This window comes from Fusarium subglutinans (assembly GCF_013396075.1).
Source record: "Fusarium subglutinans strain NRRL 66333 chromosome Unknown NRRL66333_c0000003, whole genome shotgun sequence".
Taxonomy (NCBI): Eukaryota; Fungi; Ascomycota; class Sordariomycetes; order Hypocreales; family Nectriaceae; genus Fusarium; species Fusarium subglutinans.
Genome location: NW_023502066.1, coordinates 359627 through 377777, shown reverse-complemented (window position 1 = coordinate 377777; position 18151 = coordinate 359627). Strand labels below are relative to the sequence as shown.

At 48.7% G+C, this 18151-nt stretch overlaps 3 protein-coding genes across 3 annotated transcripts; all 3 read left to right on the top strand.

Annotated features, from left to right (window-relative positions):
* Nucleotides 1-643: 643 nt before the first annotated feature.
* Nucleotides 644-2537, top strand: FSUBG_722 (amino-acid permease inda1; the record flags this gene model as incomplete). Its single annotated transcript, XM_036685502.1, has 4 exons — nucleotides 644-931; nucleotides 986-1043; nucleotides 1103-2223; nucleotides 2277-2537. 4 exons carry the CDS (start codon nucleotides 644-646, stop codon nucleotides 2535-2537), a joined length of 1728 nt encoding a protein of 575 aa, XP_036543738.1.
* Nucleotides 2538-5183: 2646 nt separating this feature from the next.
* On the top strand, nucleotides 5184-6720 carry FSUBG_721 (uncharacterized protein; the record flags this gene model as incomplete). Its single annotated transcript, XM_036685491.1, has 2 exons — nucleotides 5184-6177; nucleotides 6278-6720. 2 exons carry the CDS (start codon nucleotides 5184-5186, stop codon nucleotides 6718-6720), a joined length of 1437 nt encoding a protein of 478 aa, XP_036543737.1.
* A 1177-nt stretch (nucleotides 6721-7897) lies between these two features.
* Nucleotides 7898-10566, top strand: FSUBG_720 (UPF0588 membrane protein; the record flags this gene model as incomplete). The annotated part of the gene is made up of 7 exons (XM_036685480.1): nucleotides 7898-8053; nucleotides 8175-8381; nucleotides 8436-8589; nucleotides 8637-8816; nucleotides 8861-9134; nucleotides 9188-10145; nucleotides 10519-10566. The coding sequence occupies 7 exons, from the start codon at nucleotides 7898-7900 to the stop codon at nucleotides 10564-10566; spliced, it is 1977 nt and encodes a 658-aa protein (XP_036543736.1).
* Nucleotides 10567-18151: the final 7585 nt, after the last annotated feature.

The following is an 18151-nucleotide window of genomic DNA, read 5'->3' as shown; positions in this document are numbered from 1 at the left end:
CTTCCCAAACCTCATTCTCACTCTCATTGCAAGTGTCGTTCTTTCCCACGAAACAAGGGGTGTGCATAACCGCGACATCGATATTGAATCTATCGAATCGGAAGCATGTTGCCCCTTCCTTCCTTCCCTTCGCCTTGTCCTGGTCACTTCGCATGTCGGTGATGGTCTCCGCTCCGCCATCTGAATCTTTCGACCTACCCCAATCATCCATGTCCCTCCGTATCGCGGCTCTTGGCACTTCGGACCCTCTCCTCTCTCTCCACTGCGCTTCTACGGATACGTACGCTTGAAGACTTCCAACTTGTTGGTGATCGGCGACACAGGAAACTAGGGGCATGCCCAGTAACCTAGTCTAGTCAAACCTGGGGCCTCACTAGAACTTTGACTCGAACGAATCCATCTACCCTTTCCACTATGGTAGCCGTCTTCGCCTCTAGTGCACCGACTCTAACGAGACCCCGGGTCGTCTTGGTCTTCTCCCTCGTCCAACTTATATTTAAGAAGCCTCGTTTCCCTCGTTGATGACCATTGTTTCCGCCCATCACCGTTTCTTCATCATCCAAAAGACCCAAGGTCACTCGACCTTTCTCATCATTCTTTAATCCCTGACTCTTCAAGAGTTACCCACAGGGGAAACGTCAAGATGGAATCAAAGAGTTCCAGCGACAACCCGACCAACGTGTCCCAGGAGAAGGGCACTACCATCACTGAGCACCCTGGAGATGTCCAGACCGGTGGTGGCTTCGCTTTCCAGGAGGAAAGCAAGTGGACCCGAAATGGTCTCACTCTTGAGTCCTTCCAGCGCCGCAAGGACACCGGTGACCATGAGCTTGATCGCCGTATGAAGCCTCGCCATCTTCAGATGATTGCCATCGGTGGTTCTATTGGTGCTGGTTTCTTCGTCGGTTCAGGAAAGGCCCTTTACACTGGCGTAAGTCGAGTTCTGTCTGTGCAGTCCATGTTCGATACTAACATATTCATTCAGGGTCCTGGATCTGTTCTCATCGACTTCATCATTATTGGTGCTATGATCTTCAACGTCGGTATGTTGCACTCACCTCATTCCACACTACCAACCAGAAAACTAACATCTGCGCGATAGTCTTCGCTCTCGGTGAACTTGCCGTCATGTATCCCGTGTCCGGTGGTTTCTATATCTACTCGTCTCGCTTTATCGATCCTTCTTGGGGTTTCGCCATGGGTTGGAATTATGTCGCACAATGGGCTACCGTTTTACCACTCGAACTGACAATCTGTGCTGTCTGTATTGAATATTGGAATGATGAGCTCTCGCCCGGAATCTTCATTGCAATCTTCCTTGTTGCCATCATTCTCATCAACATCTTTGGCGGTATCGGATACGCCGAGGAAGAGTTTTGGTCATCTTGCCTCAAGCTCGGAGCTACTGTTGCTTTCATGCTTATCTCTCTCGTCCTTGTCTGTGGTGGTGGTCCTTCCAACGGTCGATACAACGAGTACTGGGGCACACGCTACTGGAGAGAGGACCCCGGTGCTTTCAAGAACGGTTTCAAGGGATTCTGCTCTGTCTTCGTCACTGCTGCCTTCTCTTTTGCCGGTACTGAGCTTGTTGGTCTTGCTGCTGCAGAGTCTGAGAACCCTACCAAGGCTCTCCCTGGAGCCATCAAGCAGGTTTTCTGGCGTATCACCCTCTTCTTCGTCCTTGGTCTCTTCTTCATCGGCCTTCTTATCAAGTCCACTGATCCCCGACTTAACATTTCCGGTTACTCCAACGCCAAGGCCTCGCCTTTCGTGCTTGTCGGCGAGTACTCCGGCCTGACTGGTCTCGCCGACTTCATGAATGTCATTATCCTTGTCTCTGTTCTTTCTCTTGGTGTGTCTTGCGTTTACGGTGGCTCCCGTACCTTGACCGCCATGGCTCAAAACGGATATGCTCCCAAGGTGTTCAGCTATATCGACCGCGGTGGCCGCCCCCTTGTTTCCGTCGCTGTCCACATTCTCATGGGTTTCATCGCTTTCGTCAACCTTGATCCCAAGGGTGGACAGATCTTTGACTGGCTCCTGGCTCTTTCTGGTCTCTCGACCCTGTTCACCTGGGGCTCTATCTGCCTTGCCCATATTCGCTTCCGCAAGGCTTGGGCCAGACAAGGCCACACTCTGGATGAGATTCCTTTCAGGGCCGCTTTTGGTGTTGTCGGCTCCTGGATCAGTCTTGGCCTCATCTGTCTCGTCCTTATTGCCCAGGTAAGCCATCGTATTCCGCCTTCAAACAAACATGATGCTAACCAAGTCAATAGTTCTATGTTGCTATTACTGCTCCTCCTGGTGAATCTGGTATGGGAACCGTCGAGGGATTCTTCATCTCATACCTTGCTCTACCTGTTGTCCTTGCCTTCTGGGCTATTGGCTATTTCTGGAAGCGTGAGGGTTGGCTGTCAATTGACAAGATCGATGTCGACACTGGCCGACGTGAGCACAACTGGGACGAAATCAACGCTTACCGTGCCAAGGTTGCCACTTGGCCCGCTTGGCGACGCTTCCTCAACAAGATCATGTAAAGTCTTGGTCTTGTTATGAAGTTTGTTTCTCTCACTAGAGACGTTTTGGCTCGAAGCGTAAATCATAGAACAAATCTCCTGTATATCCTTTATCGTTAGATACCATAATAGCATGAAATTGTGCCAATCTGAACACACATTGTCCCGTGTAGTTGTTTCTTGGTGACGTGGTGAATGAGCCTGAAGGTTATGTGCTAACATGATTGTCCCAGCCCTTGGCCTAAGCCAGGCTGTTATGCCAAGAAGTGAACAATGGCCACGGTAAGGGCGAGTTTGGTTTGTAAATATTCTACAAGAGCCTTTTATAACTTCACGGAATGAAAACTTTTTCTCAAAATGTAGTCAATTGCGCCCTATGTTCACTTCGATGTTGACATTGTGTGGAGATGATGCCCTGGAAGCGCGCCCTATGTGTCAGTATGGGTAGATGGTGGAGTTTTGGAGATTGCGTCTTCGCTTCAGATAGTCACGTGTGGGCAAGAAGGACTGAGTTGATAAACATCTACTGCTTATATCTCAAGTGTCTTGAGGACTTGGTTGAAGCAGATATCTCATGTTGCGATATTGAGGGTTGTGCACGGCCTTGGTCCTAAGAGACTGTCTGAGACGACTACTCGGCCTCAACGTAAGCAGAGTACCTGATGGGCATTCGTAAGTTGTCTCTTCACCCCTTTACTCAACGACATGAGCCAATGGAGGAATACGGGGTTCGTATTACAAACTTCAGGTAAGAGGCGGATCTTGTTACGTACAAAGTCAAACACAGATTGAGAAGAGGGAGCAAGATCGGTAACAGCGGATATTCCGGGGTAATGGTAACAGAATCCACAGACCTCAACGGCCATAACTCGACTTCACATGTTCACCAAGACTTGCGGTCGTTGAGAGTACGTAATATGATACGGAGAATAGGAGACATAACCATGCTCCCACATCTCGGCGTCGTTGGTTCTCCAAATCGTGCCACGAAACGACGTACACAAGGTAATTCCCTCAGACAAAGTCACTCAAGTACAGTACTTACTCCCCGGAGCATGCACCCCAGAACAGTCCAAGGGCCAGGTCCCGCAGGATAAGCTAGATAATAAGCGCTCTACCAAGAATTCAAGGTTAATCTCAAGCGTAGTTCTTTGTACGTATTTTTTACATGATGGAAATTGGAGATCATGCGGGGTTGTTATCATTATTGGGGACGTGCGGAGAATGGGAATAGGCTGAGGGGTCCTGCAGGCATTGAGGAATGTATGTACATCTTCCAGTTGGGTATTTGGTGTTGGCTTCCCCGGGCACCGCCTCAAACCCTGGTTTCAGGACCGGAAGACCAAGAACTGCTGTGAATTAGCGTCTTGGGATCAAATGGGGTGTGTTTATGGAACGGTCAAGTCCCGAGGGTTGTTGGTTGTGAGAAAGGTGAAAGGAGTGTTGAATTCACTTGTAGCGAGGTATAACTTGTACACAGAACATTACCCCTGTAGCACTGGCTCTTTTTGGCATTCTCCAATTCATAACTCCAAACGGCTGGTGTTCTCCCGCCTTTCCAGAAGCTTTCTATACTGAGATGTCGGTTGAGAATCACCAACACCTCATATTATATCAACAACTTGTGTATTTCGGTCGCCAAGAACATTATATCAACGTTAAACTTCCGCCCTCCACTTCCCCAGACTTCGCATCTTGAATTACGAGATAGAATGCAAAGATCTTAACTATTACTCAATTCCAGTTTGTGACGGACAAGGTACATCCCCATGGGGTTCTGCTTCAGCCGCTGCAAGCCGCTGTGCCGAGCACCCCTTGTGAATGGAGTCTTTTACGCAACAGGAACTTCTTGAAATAAACTCGTGGGCCATCTCGGTGATCGTGATCTTATGGAGCTGAGAGTCTGGGGAACGTGGTTCCGTAGGGCTGGAGCGTGGAGCTGTGACGTAACGAGAACGTTGGTGAGGATATCACGAGTTTGTGGTAAATGCAACAAGTTTGTGGAGATCTGTATCTGAGCAGAGAATTCTCATACAAGACCACAGCTAAGTAAGTTTCTTGGCATGTCCCTTAACTTTCAGCTGGTCGCTATGTGAGATGCAATGCGGACCAGTGTTCTCTGCCTTGGTGACCTAGTTACCTAGTAATGGTAATCACAGATAGGCTGTGTCATCACCAGGTATGAGTCACCATCCCGAGGGCTACTTGCACCCTCTCCTTTCTTTCTTGCCTGAAAAGCCATATGAAAGACCACTGCTTTACACGAAGACAGAGCTCTCGGTCCGCGTCTTTGCTGTGCAAAAGCAACATCACGACCCTGACGACCGACATAGCCACAAGAGTCGAAGAAGCCAACGAGGCACTATTTCTTCAGCTACACAGGTAACCCTCAAGACTCCTTCGATTTACATGCACCGCTAATGGATCAGAGCTTGTATATAGAAATATGCGCTGTTCTTAATACTGTTTCGTCCCTCCAAACGTCAAGACACAAGCTGTTCACTACCCTTCTCGAGTCATACTGAGCTTAAACACGGTTCTTACCTTCCCTTTTTATCGAGAAACAGTTATGCTTATCTTTTAAGGTTAGCTGAGATAGAGTTTTGGAAGGAGCGTGCTTCCAAATACTATACATCAAGCAGGACAGCCCTCCCGGACCTAACGTCTATGGTCATTGGCGATGACTCTGGTGGCATTAATAACCGGCCTATCGATGAGAGTCTAGCTTTCTCGAGGCTGAACGAAGAACAGAGGCGCCAGTTGGGACCGATGCTAAACGACTTCTTTCGAACACTGCGTGAGACGGACGATGAATACCCTCACAACGGCGACAAAAAAGCCAAGAAGAATCGTGATCGAGTCATCCGTCGGGCAGCTCTTCGGGCCGCGATGAAGCAGCTCAGCCAAGAGCAACAGTCAACCACAACGATCGACGAAAGTAACTTGCAAATTGAGGAACTCAAGTCGATGTGCAACACGTTCAATCAGCATGTACTCCAAGAAGCCAAGCGGATAATCACTACTGAGAATCCAGAGTCCAACGCCAATAATGAGAATACAACAGGCGCCGAAGAGTCTGTGGACTCAACTAGCATCAATCTCGGCGTGGATTTCCCTGAAGACAATCCAGACATCCCGGAGGACGACGCCGAGGACCAGTTCCGGGCCCAGATTGCCGATAACCAGACGATTGACACCTTCCCTGATGAGCTTGAGGATATTAATCAACTCTCCGAGATAGACTACGGTGCCGCTGCTCGAGCAGCTATGGAAATCTGGTTGAAAGTCGGTGAAGAGCACTCAGCCTTTGGAACAAAGCAACAACAAGGCGCTACGGTTGTCTGCCCTCGCTGCCAAGAAGACGAAACTGTCGATGAGGAAACAAAGGCCAAGCGATATGCCCCAAGCAAGCTACCTCGGCACATTGACGGCGAATTCCATTCTGGTTATAAACGTTTCATGCGCCGAGCAGTCATTGACGCTAAACAAAATAACCTCAAAGGTCTTCGATGCGAGATCTGCGTCGCAATTGCTCCTCCTGATACTGATGTACCAGCTCACTCTTCGCAGAAGACATTAGCTAGGCATATTAACATGTCTACTTCTTCTAAATTAAACACTGCTGATGTCAATGTTAACGAATGGTGGGCTGGCAAATCCAGTAAGGCCAAGAAAGAGATCTATGCCGCTCATGATCGAGTGAAGACCAAGATAGGCTAGCTAGTATAATCCGGATTTTCGTGGAGATCTCCTGCACAAAGCGAAAACCAAGCGCCAATTTCAGCGCTTCGACGACCGCCAGTCATCCGAATTTTCCACCACCGTCAAGTATAGCACCGAGGAAGAACTACCGCATCCGATCCCTGTTGGCCGTGGCATCTATCGAGGTTCAGCTCCAGGACAGTTCGAGGAGCACCTAAATTCCAATCCAGCTCTTGGCAATTTGGTACAGATGACAGAGATGCCCGCCGCCGATGGTGCCAATCTACCAACGCAAAAGGAGATTCTTGAATCGCCTGAGCTATCGTCGGTCATCAAATTCGGTTCAATGCCTTCAGCTTCAGAGCTGGGCTCCGAACCTCAGTTTTCGGCCAGGTTTAGCCATCTAGTTGAACTGGGCCCAATGCCCGGAACTCCAGGCTATAAAGGAGAGAGCAGACTGGATCAAATCGAGCAAGAGTCTAAGATCCAGCGAAAGAAGTAGCCGTGGTCAACGATGGATTTCCTTGGACGATGGTGGATGGTGGATGGTGTTTGATATGTGCGGCTAGCCTTTTGGAACAGCAATCAATCTGCTGTAGCTTTTGGCCCGACCAGGGAGTTGTGAGAATGGTCAATGGCCAACGGTGAGCGGTTGATAGTTAATAGTTTATTTTAAGTGGCTGATATCATGGAAGACGCTGCTGTGCTATTGCCGGGAGATGCCTGGCCTTAGAATAAAGAAACAATGTCGTTGATAAAGAAATAATCTTTGAAGGCTCTTCAGTCTAATCACAGCAAGTTACGGGCCGAGTAGTAGCAGTTCTCTCTCATGGATCCTCTCAGTCAGTTCGATGGGTTGGCATACATACATACATACAATGTCCTTGGAGCCAGAACATATAAAAGATACATAACATTGATTACGATGGTACCTATAGAATCACACGGTTTTTCCGCCAATCAAGTGAAACATATTTTGTAGTCACAGGTCAAAGAAGGGAGTGAACATCAGCATCACCATAATGTAAGTCTTGTGCCTGAGCATGCGAGCGAGAGTATGACCAACATGGGGAAACTCTGGGACTCTCTTGTGGCAAAGAATAACAAGTATTTTTAGGACATTATGCCGTACGGATCTCAAGAGAAAACGAATAAACATAATAATAGTTTCGAGTCCAGAAATTTCAGGTTTTAAGTTAGGCCAGATTAAAGTTACAAGTACTTCGATATCAGCCTAGGTAACAAGAAGCCACCAGAGCAAACACTCTGTTACACACGACGCAATGCATGTGGAAGAAAAAGACGAAAACTGCCTTGATGTAACGTCAATTTCGTATCGATGATTATCGCAATACGAGGTTCGCAGTGAATGTTTCTCGTAAATAGCGATTACCTTACGCAAGCCACGTTACGTTACGAACACTTGTCCTAGACTAAGGTACAGAGTGAATCTGAGACCTCCCTTTGTCGGCGCGCGCACATACACACACACACAACGGCCAAGCCAACGGCGTCGAAAGAACTACCATACAAAACACCTCCAACAAAGAATAGTCTATTTATTTTCCTAGTACAATTCGAGTGCTGAATAGTTATTGTCATCACCTTTTGGGTGTCAATAAACACAAACACCAAAACGTAAGGTACATGCAGCAGGGTCGCACGTGATAAGCATAGCCATGGCCCATTTCTCTATCGCAAGTCGTCCTCCTTCAACATTATCGTACCTCACAACTTTCAGCTCCCCTCCTATGGAAGCGTCACCTCTTACTCGCCAGCCTCAGCCCGAGGTCTTTACCCCCAAGATCATCCAGCTCTACGATTCTCTCTTCAAGGTAAAAATCCCCCTCCTCTATCGCTGCCCATCATGAACTAAACACCAGCTGCTAGGTAGATATCCGCAGCCGCCGAATCTCATGCGCCCGCCTCGACTGATCGCCCCTTTGCTCGAATTAGGATGACTACGACGATGAAGAGAATACGGATGGCTTCTGGACAGAGTTCTTCCTCCTCAGACCCGATCGCGCCGCCCTGAGACGTATCCTGAACGAGTTGAGCCCCAGCCATGTCTTGTCGCTCGACGTGCGGACGCAGGAGCTCTTTGCGAGGGGCATAGCTGCGCTCAAGGGCTCGCATAGCCTTGCGCAGTTGCACGCCCTGGACGTGAGTCGTATACGACCGCAATGCAGTACGCGGATTGGTCCTAACACCTGATAGACGCTCAGTGTCTTTCTATCATGCCTCCTCTCCAAACGATACCCGCATCCGAGCTCCGATATCATGGTTCTTCTTGCAGGACTCGATCATATCGATGTCGTGTTCACCGACTTTGTCAGCGCTGTGGAGGCTATAATAAGGAATAGCAAAGAGTGTAAGGCTCGACATCTACCCAGAGGTCGCTCAACTAACCCGGAGCAGTGGAAGTTCGATACAAGGCGGTTGAAGTGCTGTTGGCGGTAACAGCTGGAGCGTACCAAACAACACTGTTGACTTACCTAATCCAAAGAGATCTCTTCCCTGCAGTCATGAAGGTACACAACACTCTACAAGACGAAGCGTTCCAGGTTAACAATGCCAGTTCATCCAAGACGCAGAAACGTCAGATCAAGTCCTACAACCCTTCACATTACTAGGCCTCCTAGCAAACTACAACAAATTCGAGTTTCAGAATCCTTACCAGCAAAGATTAAACGACTTTGTCAACGAAGCCGTGATTCAAAAGATCGTAGGCGCAGTGGGAGAAGCGTGTCAGATAGTCCGGTCTCGATACATCACGATCCAGGACGATCTTCCTGAAGGCTGGACCTTCAGCGCTACTCTCAACATGATTGGTCTCGGCGCGATTGCTCCAGGGCCAAAACCTGTGAAGAAGCCTGTGTATGATGTTGAGACTGCTAAAGCTCTCTTCACCAAGCTGTGAGTTACTCAACCCCTTTGTGCTACTGCAATGCAAACTGACAATCTGCTAGACCTGAGGAAGAAGCTGCTGTTCTACTAGCTACTTACGACTTTACCCATGCCAACAAGCTCTTCTGCTTCAACCTAGTGACGCAGGCAGCTGAACCAGGCGCTGAGCAGCCCATCGCCAGCTATGTCTCTCTCACCTCCTATCTCCTCCAACACGCCTACCTCTCACCCCGCGCCACATACTACGCCCATCTCAACCTCATGGTCTTCCGCCTCCTGATCGAAGATCCCACAATATGCAAGCGTATCTGCAGCGATGAATCCCGTGTTGCAGTGCGTCTCTGTCGTCAACGACAGCCTTACCTTCCCCTCGTCAAAGGCGAGCGAGTCCTGGCCATTTCACTTCTTGACACTATGATTGACGGTGTGAATCATAATCTTCGTCGTCGTCTTGATGTCAGTCTCTACACACTCTGCTTTGGCATCATGCTTCGTATTGTCTCATATCTCTCTCGTACGCGCACACGGCTGGAGTATCATTGGCCTGAGTTCTTCCGATCTTTGCTCTCCATAGTTCGCTTCCTGGCTACATACACAGCCGACCTGAAGGATCTACCACATATCGACACCCTTCTCGATCACGTTGTTAACCTCATCGCCCTATCCCTCTCCGCTGGTGAAGCCTTCCTCCCCTCGCCAGCAGACTACGATGACCTGTTCTACAAGGTCGTCGAGTCCGGTGAGGTTCTCACCAAGTTCAAAGAGAACTACCGTCTGGGTAACCGTAACAGCAACTCCATCGATACACTCATCAACGTTAGTGCGCATTACAACCAGATGCTTTCAGAAGGTGGTGCGAATCGTCGTAAGCCTAGTCTTTTGACGACGCAGGAGGTCACGGAGGTTATTCGCCAGGGTTACGAGACGTTGAGTATTCAGGCGAAGGAGGGGCTGGATTCGTGGGAGAGGTACCGTGAGGCAGATGAGAGGACATTGCTCAAGAAGGTAGCGAGAGCAGCGGTTAGTGATGTACGAGTTATAGTTGAGCGGTAGATTGTATAGGTAGTCTAATGTCATCATAACGCGGTCCGGACTGGACTGTGAGCAGTACATGCATTGCTTTCCTCTGTCCAACTACCCTATTCCTATTGTCCTTGACTGAAAGCTTTTCTGCTAGGCAACATCTCAGAGACAAGCAAATCGTATCTCCATCCTGAGTCTGAATACTCACTGCCCACTTCAACTCAAGTCTCAGCACTGAACCGAGTCATGCCAACTCTCATGACTCTTCAAGAACCTCACGGCCTCAACCTCTCCATCTCTCGTGACCCATCTCTCCAAGCATCTTCCCTATCGACACCTGATTACGAACACGCAACGCACAATCTCATAGAACCCTGATCCTGATTCTTCAAACGACATTGCGCAGAAGCTCGGCTAGTTCGGCTGGTCTCCACGCAGCGTCGCAGCACTTGATATGTAGTATCTCGAGCTTTGTCCATCTACTGAGCCTCCACCTACCTCACTCACTAGCCATTTCAAGATAGCAGATCGCAGTTGGTTCGTTCGAGTCCATCACGGCCCAATTTCTTGGTAAATGGAATCGAGATTATCTTGCATTGACAGATTGATCATGTGCCGAGGCCTAGTCTAGTCTCTCTGGCAGCTGAATTGAATGAAATATTACGTCTTTGTGACAGACATAGTTAGTTCTTAGCTGCGACTCTTGTCAAACCGGATTCTCAATTGCTCAAACAGTTAAAACAGTTAACTCATGTGTCTTGAAACACGTCGAGTCACCGTAAAGCCAGACTAATTCCATTGTTAGCACGAACCACAAAGAAATCAAGTCCGCTCGTCCCGCCGCAGGCGAGAGTTGAGAAGTGTCGCACTAAGCCTCTTGACAGGAGACAAGGGTAGCCATGTATGTAACCACGTGGACGGGACAGATGAAGTAGGCCTCACTAATGCAATGCAGTGAGTAGACTGGAGAATTTGGTGAAGCTGATACAGATACAGATACGGATACAGATACAATTCCTCACCAAAAGATGAGATAGGCTCATCAGAATTGTAGAGAACCACCAGCAATGTAACCATGTCTCAAGTTAGATAGATACTTAGTTATAGAGGGGAGAACATGGGCAGTTTCGCGGTGCCGGTACCACGGGGACGCCGTTGATCCCTGGGGACTCTTGGAACCGGTTCCGAGGGGAGGGGAGGGAAGGGGAGGGTGTCTCTTCCTTTCGCTTGGTGAATTTGGTTGATTCCGACAACACGGTGACGAGACGAGGCTCCCATGCTTGGCTCGTTGCTTGGTGCCACAGGCTTGATTACCCGGGGATCTCTACTCGATCCATGAGGCAGGCTTCTTAGTCTCTCATCTCGTCTGTTGATCGTCGTCATCATCATCGTGACTGAACTTGAAACCACTATCTTTCGTCAATCATCGGTCATATCCTTTGCCGAAGTTCAGTTCCAAATCATTCGTGGTCTGAACAATTCAAACAATGTCTCAGACCATCTCAAAGCGGTATTCCGTTTCTCACGCGTTAGTTAGTTAGTTAGTTAGTTAGTTAGTTAGAGTCTATGCACGTCCAATGCAACAGAAAGGGCTTATCCGTTAGCACTGGTGCGTTACCATTGCTACCGGTAAAAAGCAAAAGGTCTTTTGATGTTCAGGGTCCTCTTTCGAGCCCAATGAACCCAATCTGTCCCGCGTTATAGCACTAAGTGGCCCTATTTGAGCGATCTATCCTCAGCGTTCCCAATTCGAGAGCTTCACCAAGTCGATCATCATATAACAGGCGGGGTGTGGTGTGCGTGGTGTAATTTACATACATACATACATACCAGACCAGGCAACACATATTGTATACCTCCCCTGTTCGTTATAATATAATCCTCGTCACGGCAAGGTAGCATAAATGAATGGAGAAGCGGTCGAGACGGTTGTAGTTGGTGAGCCGAAGAAGCTATGCCCAACATGGTACGGCCTCTGGCTGGAATTGGTCCGGATTGCACGGCTAGATTCCCGCCTACTTTGACAGGCCCGCAGAGGCAAAGGCAGAGGCAAAGGCAAAAGAGCTACATAGTTACCGTAGGATTTGAGGATGAGGACAATGACAGGGACAAGGCTGGCCTCGCTCGGCGCTTTTGAGTTGAACGAGAACCAAGGCGGGGATGGCACAGATCGCCAAAGAGCTCTTGTTGGGTTGACATTTGGTCACCCAAGTTTGTTAGAGTTGAAGAGGATCACTCACTCACTCATAGTCGAGAATCAATTCATGTTGCATTTGACATGCTTCAACTATCAAGCACGTGTCGCTGTTGTTACAACGCTAGAACGCTATTATGTATGTTGAGCGAGTCAGTTGTCGACTCCAATACTCACTCATCTGCCGAGGCATTCATGCTCTCAAGAGTCAATAGACTTGTTGTCTCACTTCATCTTGTCTCTCATCTCGCCTTACTTTTGGTGCCTCAATTCAGATGCCTCCTCTACTCCTCTAGCTCCTCCATAGAGTAGAGTAGAGTAGGGGGCCGTGTTGCGTCCGGGGTGCGTGCTGCAACGGTCGGGATGAGGCGTTTCTAGCGCCGGCAATGTCTCTCTCTTCTGCTGGAACTTGTGAGTCGCACCAATCAATCCAGGGGACGATTGACCCAGCGATCCATTGTAAAGTAAGCATACGAAGCCAAGGAACGGGGCCTCGAGGCGATTGTGACAGATGACAAATGTTTGTACTTTTGGTTGTTGTTATGTGAGATGTGCCTGAAGAGTGAAGACTGTCTCAATCTCATGGCTTAGCTGAAATGACGGACTAGACCTGACTGCAGTTAGCATAGAATGCGAGTCGAGTGTGTGTGATGTGATATGATATGGTTAATCAATAACCGCTGTGCTATACTCTGCAGTGCGATGTGATAGACGTACAGCCTATAGGGCCTCATCACTTTTTGCCTCCCATTTCTGCAGCTTGCTTACATTGTACATACATGATATTCCATCAGTCATGCATATGCCTCATCCCCACACCGGAGAGGCGCAATTTCTCTACTCCGTATGTATGTATGTATGTATGTATGTATGTATGTATGTATGTATGTATGTAGTCGAGGCACAACAGAGCACGCACACGTAATGCAACTGACGGAGCCTCGTATCGAGCAGATAGGCACATGCACATGTCTCGATCGAGCATTATGCTTATGACCAGACATGGCATGGCATGGCCAGAGTCAACTGAACTGGTTTGACTCGCCTTCAAGGATGATGCCTCCAGTGTTTGAATCGCACGGCAGCCGATATCTTTCTCCATGTGTCAGATGACGTGATGCTACTGCTGAAACAAACGAGAGTTGGGATATCCTGGCTGATCATTGAAGAACCCGTCCTGTACTGTACCCAAGCTGACTCGGAATTCCCATGATGAGGCTTCTCAGCATCAAAGAAAGGAAAAGATCCGGAGTGGGGTGGGTATCTAGCTCTTCTCCGTCTCCGTCTCCAACTGCCAAGCATTCGATACGACGCAATGCGATGTGATGCAGGGAAATCCTCTCATGCTTGAGGCCATTCCCACCTTTTCCCATCTTCCCCAGTTTTTCAAACTCATGGGGAAATGTCACCTCATTTTCTCTTTGATCTGCTTGACTCTGGCCTCTCTGTCCATCCCTCTCCTCCGCCATCAGAGTCACATCATATCATACTATTCTCTCAGTCCAAACTTCACATGCACAGGCACAGACAGGGTGGCATTGAGAATGTGACACCTCCCCTGCATCCACACATCAATGCAGGAACCCGACCTGGCATGCGCCAATGAGCTCAATATTTGCCTCTTCTTATCCGCGAAAAAAACGCGCTTCACGCATAGAGGCGAGGGATTTCTTTCGGATCATGATTCCTACATTGCAAGAGCCCGTCATGTCATGGCAGCAACTGCATCAAGACAACACTTAGCGTGCATTGTCCCGCTGCGAGACCGTTGGATGTCTTGACAGTAGAACGGTCCGCGCGTCTCCCTTACGTGTTGGTCAAGATACCCCACGTGGAGACACAACGGTCAGTCGCAAAAAGGAATAAATATGCGTACAGCATGGTATAGCACAGAACCCTTGCACCTTGCTATTTTGCACATGGCCCTGTGCGTCTTACAGTAGCGATGTAGCATTGAAGAGTTACACTGGCCGGTGCGTTCCTCCGTAGAACCTTGATCCTGGTGTTGATATCAACAGTCCAGTGAGTGGTGATTGTAAGGGAGTCGGTGACAGATAAATGGATTGGACGATCATGACTGACACCTGCAGATCAATATAGAGTCATCGCCAATCGGTCGTGATGGTATGGTAATCGGGGTTGCCATCGTCAGATTGACCGACTCGAAAGCATTCTCTTGCGTATGCCCCGTGACAATAGTCATCGTCATATTGCAACAAAGGTACGCTCCTGTTTCTCATAGAATGGTCAGCCATACTCCATACATCGTATGACAGCAATTACATCAATCATACGCTGTGTCGTGCAATATAAGTGTTCCTTGACCGTTCTTCTTTGAGTGCAACACCACGAACCGACAAAGTTCGGACGTTGTATCCAATGCTCCAGGGTAGTTGTTAGTTGAATGACAAATGTTCTTAATTGTCAAATTGGGAAACCAAATTTCGAGTATCGCTGCGACATCAGAGACCGAAGCTCGCAAGATATGTCCATGATAGCACTGATTCCACTGTGAACAGGATCAAGCATGTGGTGGACAGCTTCCAATGCTGTACATTTAGGACTGATCGTGATGATCATCGTCAACGTGACAGCCCCAAGATCAAGACTCTTACCGAGGGGACGAGGCCCAGTAGAGCGGTTAGACTAAAAGTCCAACTCGGGACTTTTTCCACCTGAAAGTTACGGTGTATCATATGAGAGGCTATAGAGCAACATTGTCTGGGGTTGGATCCACTTGGGCGACGAGCATTGGCCATAAAATCGATGCTATTGCCAATCTTGCCCCAAAGTTGCAGTGCGGGGATTGCTTTGAAGACAATTGCTAAGCATAACCAGAGTCGATCATGGTGAGCTTTCAAAAGTCACAGAATCTCGGATCATAGCTCGGGTAATGGTCATCAACGCCCGCCGTACTACAGGCATGTGCAGAGGCAGCTTCATAGTCCGCTCCAGAAAGTTCCTCAAACGTTTCATGAGCCTTCATGACTGGTCAACTAAGTTCACAATACTCTCGTATATAGTCCAACATCACCTCATTATGAACTGATGCCCGTCTTAAGGTGCCCGAGCCAAACTCGAAGGAGCTTGGCTTTCCGGGTGTTGCTTCCGAACAGCCCATCTCATTTCGGGAAATTCAAGCAGGGAACTTTGAGCACAAGAGCTGCCTCTTTCTTAGCCTTAGCTAACAACCTCCAACGGTCTGGGTAGGGTCGACGCATTGCATACAAGATATTCCGGTGTGTGTTGAGGCGGGGCGAATTCCGCTTTCTTCGTACGATATTGTGGTTGTCAGCTCTCAAACGCTGGCCGACTTTTGGCGTCTTTCCGATCAGTCACGCTACTGCCGGAACTCGAAGGTGTCAACTATCCGAGCTGTCGATCACAACAATATGCCGGCCAAGCTCCGTAGGCGACATCGGCAGTTGATCAGACATCACTTTCCTCATCACCTTGAATCTGGGTACAAGACCCGATCCAATCAAGCTTTTGTTGTATTCGTCCCGCGTACCATGTTCGGGTTGTGGGTGTCTATGTGATTGCATCGGAAGAGATCCTTGTGTGCTCGGACAACAGATGGTGCTGTTAAAAGCAAAAAAGGTTGATCTTGCGATATCACGGACAGAAGTCAAAGAAACGCTTGTGCTTTTGAGGCAGTTCGTACGGGACGATGAGCCGGCTGGGGGTTTCATGGGTATAAACTGGTATCCGTGCGTCGTAAAGTTTCCATAAACATCCAACACTCTTGCCATGAGCAAATGTAGAGAATATCATAAGCGTATATATTATCCCAGCAAGTGGATCCATCCTCCACGAGGTGATAGCGTCAGGTCGGACCATGAAAAACCGGAGTTGTAGAGCATCAAGGTGTGGTTAACCGTTTGATCAGCCTCAAATCTTCCGCAAGGTAGACATCGTTTAGTGGCCCTAGGAACTTCTCCCCGGCCGTCCATGTCTTGGAATTAAATGGCACCAGCCGCGGTAATTCCAAAATGTCTTAGAACTGCCAAGAAGACTCTACCGTACCAGGCTACTGGTCTCTATTCAGCATTAGTGCTCGTGCCCGCTTCCTGATGGTGTGAGTAGATTGTGACAAAAATACCACAACCGAGAAATGCCGTGCTAGCTCCTGTGCCAATGCGGGAGTTTTTGGGTCCGAGTACCAGTGAAGACTTTGTCAACTGGCACGGCCCTCTTCTTCTTCTTTGCTCGGTTCGCAACCCTAAAACCAAGTTGTCCCCATCTTCTTATGTCGTACTTGAACATCATCGAGCATATCGTATCGATCAGATAGGCGCAGTGTGAAAGCCACATCTCTAGCGAGCTGACGAAAGCTATTTTGGTCAACGTCGCAGCCTCTTCGCGTGGCATTTTCCCAGTTCGATCTTGGTGACGATCACGACAGGACCCTAAAAGGGCAAACCTGGACATCAGATTGACGATCAAGCGCCACGGGCGGCGCCTCCAGTTTCAGGTACCATCATCAGATCCATCCAATGGGAGTGATTCCTGACTTTTAGATGGTCAATCCGCATCTCTGGTGGCGCGCTACAGCATAAGCTAGGTTGCCGTCGAAGTGGGTAGAAAAGCAAACTCGACAGATGCTATTGCGCTTCCTCAATTGCAGTGGCCTCCAGCCTCCAGTTACCCCCAAATTTGGCAATCCCATCCAAGATCAAAATCAAAGATGGGCCTAGTGGTGGGACATCAATATTTCTCATCTTGATGCCAACTAGATCTGTGTCGGCGGCCCCGGGCCTTAGCCTCCCGAGCAGCAAATCGTAGCATGGCGTTGGGTCTAGATTTTCAGCTTGAGCCTCTAAATTCAGATGACTTTAATCCTCCAAAACCTCTGCTGTCCGTTGCGGTTCAACGTTTCCGAACTAACGTACGTTTATTAGCAGACGATGCCATAAGCGAGTACACACTATTGTTTGTCAAATAATCTAAACAGCATGACGTATCACCAGTCTTGTACAATTGCTTTTGCTGTCTCTTCACCGGAATAGTTTCCCACTCCCCTCTTAGGCTAATCCCCATGTGTATGGAATCTCAGATCTGTAGGTTGTGGGAACCATTCAAAAGCGATCCAATCTCTTCGTATGAATGAGAGGCGGCCCGGCGCGGGATAAAAAAAAAACCCCCCCGTAGCTGTTTGCCGCCTTCAAGTTATCTTGACAAACAGTACAACGTTTTGATTGATGTGTCGATCATTGTGAAAATGAATGATTAGCGCAAAGCTCCAAACATATACCTTGTGTTGGGAGATGATTGTGCAGCTAGCTCAATTGGTGAACCGCAACTAGCAAATATTCGTCTCTTCCACCAAAAGTAAATGCAAGCACTCAAACCACTAACCACACGGCCCTGCTTGTACCATGATTACAACAGCCGTATAGCAATCGAGGTCCTCGGACTTCGGAGAGCGTGGTTCACTGGCCAAAGTCGGGATCTCGAAAGAGAAAATAAAAAGTCCACTGATTAAGCAGACAATCCGTGTTGCTCAGGTCAGCCAGGCCCGCAACCAGCCCTAGATCGTAGATAGCAGGGCCGTCTCTCAATGTTGCATTGGGACCCAGAAGTCCTCGATCTACTCCATAATACAGCATTTCCATCCAGGCGGGTGCTTCTTTGTCTGAATCCCACGGCTTCTTGAGTTACTGGACTGTGTCTTTGCTGTTCCGGCGGTCCGGTAACTCAAGAAGCCGTGGGATTCAGACAGAGGGAAAATGGCCCCGGTCGAAAATTTCCCGTGCCAGAAAGCCCCCAACTTGCAGCTTGCATATTCGACTCCAAAAGTGAGACACGG